At 35.9% G+C, this 10,643-nt stretch overlaps 1 protein-coding gene across 1 annotated transcript; it reads left to right on the top strand.

The window, feature by feature from the left end:
- The first annotated feature begins 1,634 nt into the window (after nucleotides 1–1,634).
- LOC129216761 (uncharacterized) lies at nucleotides 1,635–6,863 on the top strand. The gene is made up of 2 exons (XM_054850978.1): nucleotides 1,635–2,466; nucleotides 2,953–6,863. Exons 1-2 carry the CDS (start codon nucleotides 1,635–1,637, stop codon nucleotides 6,861–6,863), a joined length of 4,743 nt encoding a protein of 1,580 aa, XP_054706953.1.
- The last annotated feature ends 3,780 nt before the right edge of the window (nucleotides 6,864–10,643 follow it).

The raw sequence follows: 10,643 nt of genomic DNA, 5'->3' as shown, positions 1-10,643 counted from the left end.
ACTAAAAAATTTCAAAGTGTACGAACACTTTTCGGAGTCACTGTATGTGTATATGATAGAAATATAAGGGTGCCATGAGGAATTCGAATTCTTTAAAGGATAAAACGAGTCGGGAAAGTATGGAAATACCTGGATGAATACTTGTATAACTTGTGCCGTTAAAAAAAAGAGCTATTTGGGAGCAAACAAATTCATCAGTAAGTATCTAGGGGAGTTTTATAGAATTACGTGAAAATTACTTATTTTCCAGCCATATTTTTTCTTTTCTAAGTGTTGTTATGATTATGCGAATATACCGAATCTTTTTGGGATCGCATTTTTTTGAAAGAAACAATAATTAGTGTTATACTTTTTTCCAGAAAGAGAGAACTGATACTAAGTTTAAAAAAAAATATTTGAATTTTGACATCTTGAATTCAAATTATGTTTTTCGCAATCACGAGCGTGTGTATGTAGGCGTGTGTGTTTGTGTTTGGGGGTATGTGTTTGTGTGTACGGGTTATGTGTATGTGTATGTAGGCATGTGTGTTTGTGCCTGTATGCTGGCATAAGTGTGTGGGTAGTTGTGTGTATGAATGTGTGTGTGGGGGTTATGTGTATGTGTGTGTAGGCATATGTGTTTGTGTCTGTGTGCTGGCATGAATGTGTGGGTAGTTGTGTGTATGTGTAGGTGTCTGTATGTATGTGTGTGTGTTTGTGTATGTGTGTGTTCGTGTGTGTGTGTAGTTGTGCATGTATGCGCGTGTGTAGGACATGGATGCAACCTGGAGACAGCTTTTGCTATAGGAGCAGCATCGTGAGGAGCCCGTCGACGGTGATGGTGCGGAGGGTGGCGGTGGGAAAAATCAAAGGAACATCAAAAACAGTCAAGTGAGAACAATAAGCAATCGTGATTGCTCAAAAATCTGGTGGGAAAATCCTCAAATTAATAGAATGACGGTTCTTTTTATTAATTGATCCAACATATGATGAGCTCCCCTCAAGCTCAATGCAAAGTATCAATATTTACGCCTTACATAAGATTTTATTAAACTTTATTTTCATTGCTAGCAGTATTATCATCGTTAGGTTCAATAACCTCATTCTTTTTGCTTCTCATCTTCATCTTTTGATTCTTTTTTAAATCGATTAAAATATGGAGACAAATATATCGTCGCCTAAGAGCAACACTAAGACGTAGTCTAATAACTCTAAGGATTCCTACTAATCGTAGGAATATAACTCTAAGATATCAATCCTCTATTGTTGCTCTGAGGCGACGATATTTTACAGACGAACAGTTTCATTTTGATGAATTTATCGACTGTTGAACAAAGCACCCTAGAAAAGCTCCGAATATGTTTATTGCTTCATTTCATGAATTTTCTTGAAGATCAAAAACTGTTGCATCTCCCCCATTACGGAATAGAGGGCGCTATTAGAGCGCGGGAAGAATGTACTTCCACTTCAACTTTTAGTCATCCATTCTTGAACTTTCTGTTGTAGTCGTGTTCTTGTGTGTGCCGTCGTTCTTGTGATGTGTGTAATAAAAGCCTTTACAAAATAATGCTTGGGTCCTCTTTCCATTAAATTAAACTTGACCCTACTCGTGTTCCAACATTTCTGGCGCCCAACGTAAAAAGAAAAAAAGTAAAATGGAAAAAAGCTGCCTGCTTCAACGTAAAGTGCTACGCTCAGCAGTAACAAGAACGATAACTGAGTTGGATAACTGCTTCACAGCAAACGATGTCCAATCTGCTTCACTGGCATATGCCAAACTTGAGGAAAAGACGAAGCGTCTTTTTGAAAATGACGAATTCGTCATTAGTTACCTCTCTTCAAATCCGGATTCAAACGCGGAACCGGACAAGATTGTGGAGAATGAACTTGAGCAAATTGAGAATTACCGGGATAATTTCACGTCTGCGAAAGTTCGTTACCAAGACTTTTTAAAAACTTTTGAAAATCCAGTACAGCAAGAACGAAACGTCCCCCCGTCAACAGAACGTTTGAGTATAAACTTACCAAAACTGCAATTGACTGAATTCGATGGAAATATCAAACAATGGTTTTCTTTTTGGTCAATGTTCCAAAAAATTGACGAGGATCCAAAAATTGAGGATGACGTTAAATTTGCGTATTTAATGCAAACAACAAAAGGTAAGGCTTTTGATTTTGTTCAGTCTTATCAAGTGTCTAAAAGTGATTATAAAGTTGTTATCAAAAACTTGAAAGCACGTTTCGCGGATGATAAAATGCTTATTGAATTATATGTACGCGAACTGTTGAAATTGGTTCTAAATCAATCTCAAAATTTGTCTTTCACTAACTTAGTTGATCAGTTAGACACTCATTTGCGCTGTTTAGAAAACTTAGGTGTGACTAAGGAAAAATACGCATGCATGCTTTATCCTTTAGTCGAAGCCTCTATTCCTGAACAAATTTTAATAGCATGGGAAAGAGAAAGGAATTCAATTTCTCGTAACAGTAATACAAATTCGCATGACCTCGACCTTTTAATTCAATTTCTCCGATCTGAAGTTGTTAGCGCTGAACGCTTACGTATCGCCAAATCATTTTGTTCGGTAGAGAAAGATAAAAACAAAATTCTGAGTATAAAAAATAAAACAGATGATACTCGCGATTTACATAAGTCGGCGCCAGTTTCAACGGCTTCGACTCTTGTAACCCAAACAAAAAATGAAAGGAAAGGATCCAATTTTTACTGTTTATTTTGTTCGAAAAAAACTCATCGCAGTTGCGACTGCTTTACGGCTCAAAAAATGCCCTTGCACGAAAGAAAAAAGAAAGTAATAGAAATGAAAGCGTGTTTATCATGCCTTAGAATTAACTGTCGTGCAGATAAATGCGGAATGAGTGTCCGGTGCTTAGTTTGTGCGAAAAAACATTTTCCAATTTTGTGTCCAAATTTGGGTAAGGAAAATGAAAATTATTTTTCTTCGGGCAAAACAGAAACTAATAGTGTCACCAGCAATAGCTCTTCCGGCTCGACAGATGTTTTATTGCAAACACTTAGAATTAAAGTATCGGGCCCTTCGAAAACAAAAATAGTGCGTTGTTTGTGTGATTCTGCATCACAAAGGTCTTACGTAAATCGCAAACTTGCAGAATTTTTGAACTCAAAAAGTGATCACTCCGAATTTCTTAAACATAGTTTGTTTGGCGGTGTTGAAACAGAAAAAATTCAACATTCCGCATTTAAGTGTGAACTACAGGAAATTCGGGGAAATTTTTCGTGTGAAGCGATGCTGTTAGATAAGGATATAATTTGTGGCAAAATTCCAAAAATAAGTAAATCTGATGCCGAATACTTCACTAAAAACGGAATCTTTTTATCGGATGTGGAAACCGATGATTCTGAAATATCAGTTTTATTAGGTGCTGATTATTTAGGAAAAATTTTAACTGGTTCCATAAGTCAGCAACCCAATGGCTTGACCGCTGTTCAAACTTATCTAGGGTGGGTAGTTATGGGTAAATCGGTATCCGACGCCACTTGTTCTAACTATGTCATGCCTATAATTTCATTGCTAAACGCTAGCAAAATTTGTGACCTTTGGTCATTGGATGTCCTAGGTATACGGGACCCTGTAGAAAACAAAACAAAAAAGGATATTGATGATGAAACCGTTTCTTTTTTTGAAAAAACTGTTAAATTTTGTGATAATAGGTATGAGGTAAATCTTCCATGGGTTGAAGGGCATCCAGAGTTACTTGATTTGCGATTTCAAGCAGAAAAACGCCTCAAAAATATGTCTTCTAAACTTATTTCCTCAGGGAAATTTGATTCTTATGACAAAATTTTGAAAGAATGGGAACAGTTGGGAATCATAGAGCAGGTCCCGAGTAGCGTTAACGGGGAAAACTTATCTGAACAGAGATGCCGGTATTTACCTCACAGAGCCGTCTTTAAGGAATCTAGTCTTACGACAAAAATACGTCCAGTTTTCGACGCTTCTGCAAAAGACGAAAATTCAGTTTCCTTGAACCAATGCTTAGCTACTGGACCAAACTATATTGAAATGTTCCCTTCCATTTTGAATAAATTTCGCAAAGATAGATTAGGCGTCATTTCAGACATTCGCAAAGCATTTTTGCAGATTTCAATTTCCCCTACAGACAGAGACTTTTTGCGATTTCTGTGGTGGAAAGATTATGAAAAACGCGAAATTGAAACGTATAGGCATTGTAGAGTAGTCTTTGGCCTTTCTTCGAGTTTATTTTTACTCATGTCTACGATTTATCATCACTTAGATAAAGAAAGTAGTAATGAAGTTGCAGTAAAATTGAAAGATTCTTTCTATGTCGATAATGTTGTTGCTAGTGTTCAAAATGAGATAGAACTTCAACAGTTTCGAACAACAGCTTGTCAGATTATGTCAAAAGCGGGGTTTGAGCTCACGGGTTGGGTATTCTCCTCAAAGTATCAAAACGGGGAAAAAACAAAATGCTCGGTACTTGGTCTTTTATGGGATCCAAGTGCGGATTTGATATCTTGCGATCTCGGCAATGTTTCGACTGAAATCAACGATTCGTGTTCAAAACGGCAACTTTTGTCAATATCGCAAAAGATATTTGACCCGATCGGTTTTACAGCACCCGTGACACTCATTCCAAAACTTCTAATGCAAAAAGCGTGGAAAAATTATAAGCTAACATGGGATCAAAAACTGGCGCCTGAAATTATCGAGGAATTCAAAAATTGGCTTGCTAGTTTGAAATTTTTGGAATTAATTCAAATTCCGCGTTACTTTGGGGGTTTAGTTGATGAGTCAACTACCACAATGCATATGTTCAGTGATGCAAGTGGGAAAGCCTTTGCAGCGTGCGTGTTTTTGAGAATCGAATGCGGTAATGAAGTTCAGATTAAATTAGTTCAGGCAAAGTCACGCGTTGCCCCTCTAAAAAAGGATCCCGTCACCAAAATGAAAACTGAAATGTCCATCCCAAAACTTGAACTCTTGGCTGCAGTAATCGGCACTCGTTTAGTTCAGAACGTCAAAACATCACTAAATATTCAGAATATCCAAACTTTCTACTGGACTGACTCGAAAGTTGTGCTCTGTTGGATAAAAAACTCAGGAACTTGGAAAACGTTTGTGCGTAATAGAGTTAAAGAGATCCATTTAAGTTCGTCGAAAGAAGAGTGGAATTTCGTTCCATCACAGATGAACATTGCAGACATCGCGTCCAGGGGATGTAATGCACAAACCCTCTTCAGTCTTTGTTGGTGGGAGGGTCCCATTTGGTTGAAAAATCGTGCATGCTGGCCAGACACCCAAGACTTTGATTTATCAGATGGTTTGGAACTCGCTTCTAGAGAGAAAATACCAACAGTTACGACGAATATCACTCTAAACGATTTGGAATCTAACTTCCTGGAGTGGAGTAAGCGAATTTCAAGATTTTCTACCATCATACGAATTTTGGCCTACGTGAAAAGATTCATCTATAATATAAAATCAGCAGTGCATGGTAAAAGAAACAATCTTCTTCGTGGACATCTGAGCAGAGAAGAGCTCTCCAAATCGGAGCTCGAAATTTTCCGTTTGATACAAAAAGAGACCTTTGTCAAAAACCATCGACTGATTCCTGCTAACTTTGTGGTTAACTTTGATTCTGATGGCCTCCTCAGAGTGGAGACCAAACTTTACTCTACAGATAACGAAGATTATTTTAGAAAACCGATACTGTTGCCGGACAAGCACGAGCTTGTTTGCAAACTCATCGAAGATACGCATCGAACGTATAATCATGCAGGTGTACAGACACTCGTTTCCATCTTACGAGAGAAGTATTGGATACTGAGATCTAGGAGAACTGTCCGATCTGTCGTGTCTAAATGCGTGATTTGTCAAAGATTTAAGTCAAAACATGCCACTTCTGTGTTTGCACCTCTTCCTGAAAATCGTGTGAGAATGTCAGCTGTGTTTGAGACAACTGGCGTCCACATGGCTGGCCCTCTGCTCCTACGAAATCGTGATAAAGTCTGGATAGCAATTTTCACATGTGCAGTTTACCGTGCCGTTCATTTCGAACTTGTCTCGGACATATCAACCCAAAGTTTTCTTCTTGCATTAAGAAGATTTATCGCACGTCGAGGTCGAGTAACAACAATTTACTCTGACAATGGTAAAAATTTCGTTGGACTAAACAATGAGCTCCAGAACATCGATTGGAGTGTCATTATTTCTCACTCGGACTTGAAGAAGATCTCTTGGCACTTCAACCCTCCAACCGCCGCTTGGTGGGGTGGTTGGTGGGAGAGGGTAGTCCGAATGTTGAAGGAATTGCTGAGACGCAATGTAGGAAAAGCTTGTCTCCAATATGATGAACTTCACACCGTCGTGTGTGAGTGTGAAGCCCTGCTAAACAGCAGACCCCTCACTTATCTCTCGGAGGACCCCTCTGATTTAGTAGCTATAACACCATCTTTATTTTTGCAGGATCAGACTGAATTCTGCGTCGAAGACTTAGAGCAGAATGACTTGAGAAACCTTCGCAAACGTGCGAGGCACCTCCACGCCGTTAAGCAAAAACTTAAAATTAGGTTCCAAAAAGAATATCTCTCCATTTTAAGGCAGACCAGCAAAGGAGTACAAACTCCACTAGCTGTGGGAGATATTGTCTTAATCAGTTTGGATAATAAAAAACGTGTAGATTGGCCTTTAGCCAAAATTATTGAAATTTACAAAGGGCGTGACGGTGTCTCCCGCGTTGCAAGATTGAGAACTCAGAGTGGTGAACTGATACGACCATTTCAACGTTTGTACCGCTTGGAAACTTCAGGTAAAATTTCTGAGATTATGAGAGAACCAATAACCACCAGAAGTGGTAGGATCGTTAAACCTACGACACATTGAGCTGATATTTTAAATATTTTAATGTCAACCTCTACATTTGAATGTTTTAATTGTGTACTGTAATTTAATTCAGTGTTGTATTTTTGTGAGTTAATTTTAAAAACAAATGTTTAATTGTCTAGTTATTTAAATTTATAAGTTTAGGTTAAACTTTAACTTTTGTGGGCGGAGGATGTTGCATCTCCCCCATTACGGAATAGATGGCGCTATTAGAGCGCGGGAAGAATGTACTTCCACTTCAACTTTTAGTCATCCATTCTTGAACTTTCTGTTGTAGTCGTGTTCTTGTGTGTGCCGTCGTTCTTGTGATGTGTGTAATAAAAGCCTTTACAAAATAATGCTTGGGTCCTCTTTCCATTAAATTAAACTTGACCCTACTCGTGTTCCAACAAAAACCAACAGCGTACATAAACTTTGGTGCACGCTCTCCCGCAAGATTTATAAGTGCGCCTTTCCCCCATAAGATTTTTGTTAAAATTTATATGTAGTGTCATTTTTTCAGAGGGTGCGCCCTCATATTTCTTGCTCCCCCCTGCATTGCGGGGGTTGCGGAGAAGCTATTCACGCCACTGGCGTAGACTCTACTTTTGGAAAATGCATCTAAATTTTAACGATTTCCAGAAACATTATTTAAATAGTATTTTTTTTATCTCAGTAACTGACGTAACGAATGAGATACTTCCGTTACGTATAAAAAATAAGGGTTAAAAAAATATTCAGGGCGATTTTCGCAAGTTGATTTTTAAAAATTATTTTAAAGCGTCGATTGAATCTTTTGAAATTTTATGAATCCTGCAAAAATGTCTGCTTAAATGCTTTTTGACTTATCCGAATAAATTTTGTTTTGACTGAACAACTTTACCTTAAAAAGTAACAAGTGTACATGACAGTTTTGAGAAAAGGTTTACTACGAAGCTCAATAATATATTTAAAAAAAAAAAAACAACTTCTTAATAACTTCTATAAAATGTTTTGTGTCAGCTTTATTTCTTTATTTTTTCGAAAAAAATATTTAGTTTTAAATATTTCTTACAAATTTAACACACTTAATATAAACTAATACGCCTTTCAAAGACATAATATCAGTTCTTAGTAAAAAGGCAATTGTGAGTTAGTCACAGCTGCCTCCGATATTTGCTACTGCCACACCAAATTCTCCCCGAATTTAAACTTAATTGAATACCTGGCAATTGTTTTTCTTAGGTGTCTTTAAAAAAAAGTCATGAAATAATTTTATTTTTTAAAAACCGAAATCCTTCTCAAACTCATAATTACAAAAAATAAAAATATTATTACAACTAAGAGTTTTTTTAATCATAAAAGGTGCAAAATGGTGCTGCCATCTGCAAGTCAAATTTGAAGGAAATATGTTTTTCTTTAAGGAAATATAATCTCGCATTCTGAATTAATTATTAAAGTATTACGTTGCAAATATATAAGGTATTACGTTACGTAAAGTATTACGGCAAGCATTAAATTAAATGAAGTTTGAAAATTTCCCGAAGTTCTTGGCATAATCGATAAATATAATAACTAAACAAATAAATAATAGAATTTTAAAAATTGAAAAAAAAAAAACTATTTTTTTCCTCAGAAAACTTTTCACCATCAAGGATTGCAGACAGGTTTTGCTGCAATGTTTCGTTTTAATTAGCTTTATGATCCGTTTTTCATTCTCTTTTTAAGTTTTTACATTGCATAGCTGATTTCTAAATTGTTATTATCTGAAATTCGAAATAAATACTCTATTAACATTGATCCAATGAGCCACAAATATCAAGTTTATTTCAAGAAAAACATTTTTTTTTTCTATTGTGAAGTTTGTTAAATGCATGATTTGAGTACTGATCGTAATGGCATCAGTAGCGAAATACTAATAAATGTTAAGTCACGATAATAAAGTACGATAAATTTAGTGTCCAATTAAGAGATTTTTATTATTTCTCCTACCTAAAATATATATAAAAAAAAGAACGAAAATAATAATAAAAAATGATAAAAAGCAGGCGATGAAAAAATGCTTTTATTTTTTTCAGCCACGTGGCCCGTACTATATACAATGTTACAAAGCAAGGACGGTAGCTAAATAGTCATGACTTTGTTTTTAAACAGCTGATTCTGTCGTGTTGTTAATAAAAATAGCATGTTGTAAGAATAACAATACTTGGTTAGTAATATTCTTCCCTTTTCCATGCTTTTTCATGTCGTCTAGAATTTTTTTTTATCATAGTCAGATTTTGTACATGTTCTGATCCGTGAGATTTATCTTAATATTACGTGAGGCTTTTGGATAAAAAAAAGTTGGATACCATTTCACCTTTGAGGAACTGTGGCACTTTTCATCCTCACTTTTTTAAAACCCACAAATTTCTCACAAACACAAATTTTCACAAATTTCTTCACAAACTTCCATATAATGCAATTAAGTTTTGAAGATATCCGGGTAATCGCCATTTAATAAAAAAGACAAATACTGCTTATTATAAATAATTAGAAGGGCAAAAAAAAAAGTTTTTAGTTCTAAACGAAGAAAAATAAAGACATGCTTTGATCTTCTGTTGGCATTTTCTAAAACTCCATTATAAGAAATTTATGACTTTTTACTCAAAACATCCTACAAACACTGAAATCATGCAAGATGCTTGTTTCATTGCATGAACTTCATGAAGCACATGGACTCTATACTTCCATATAATGCAATTAAGTTTTGAAGATATCCTTAAACAATACTTGATTATTATTTTTATGCTTAGTAACGGAGCCTTCTTACGACATACGTCCCTTACTGAACAAAAGTAATTGTTCAAACACTGTTGAAAAAAATCTTCAGAATTTAATTGCATTACATAGAAGCAGGGCCGTCCGAAGAGCAGACGGCGTCCGGGGCGAAAGTTTCCTGGCGCACCCCCCCCCCCCCCCCCATACACGCAGAAAAATCAAGTTAGATATAACATCAATAGTCCGGGATCCCTCGCCCTTTTTCGTTATTTATTACTAACAAGGCTTCATTTTGTCGAGACGCCCAACAGTAGCCAGTACAAAAATTTTGTAAGTGGTAGCTAACAGGGGTGATAAGGACGTAGTTTGTTGATTTGGTGGTTATCAAATATTTATAACTAACTGGTTTTTTTTAAATAATTCTCATAATAATTATCTAAATTAGCCGAAAAAAAATTGTCCTACAAAATGCACGATTAGAAAAAAGATGTCTCACTTTTGCAATATGTACTATTTACGAAGACATGAAATATAATTACTAACCAACTGATTTTTTTTTTTTTTTTTTTGATCAGTTAGTTAATATTTATATAATTTAAGACACACGTTGTCCTACAAATTGCGTGGTATGCTTTTCTGGTCCGACACTCCAAAGTTGTCAATACCACAGGACCATTTTTGTTTTATTAACCGTAGGACACTAATATCACGTGATAGATTACTGTGTTTTGTGCCCAAATAAAACAATGTCCTACGTGAAAAAAGGTATATACAGTAAAACCTGTAAAGTTGACCACCCTTGTAAGTTGACCGCTTTTGTCGGGAACGGAATTAGTCCTATCTCATATAATGAAGGAAAACCTCTGTAAGTTGACCACCTCTCTATCTTGACCACCTGTCTATCTTGACCACTAATGTTCGCCAAATTTGGTTTGGAGTATTGTAAAAAACCCTTTGTAAGTTGACCACTTGGTTTATTTTTTTTAACTTTCTTCAGCAAATTATTTTATTTTATTAGTTATTTTTTAAAATTATTATTATTTTTTTCATAGCTTTCCAAGA

This window comes from Uloborus diversus, chromosome 2 (assembly GCF_026930045.1).
Source record: "Uloborus diversus isolate 005 chromosome 2, Udiv.v.3.1, whole genome shotgun sequence".
NCBI lineage: Eukaryota > Metazoa > Arthropoda > Arachnida > Araneae > Uloboridae > Uloborus > Uloborus diversus.
Note: the sequence above shows the minus strand (reverse complement) of the source record. Positions and strands in the feature narration are given on the sequence as shown.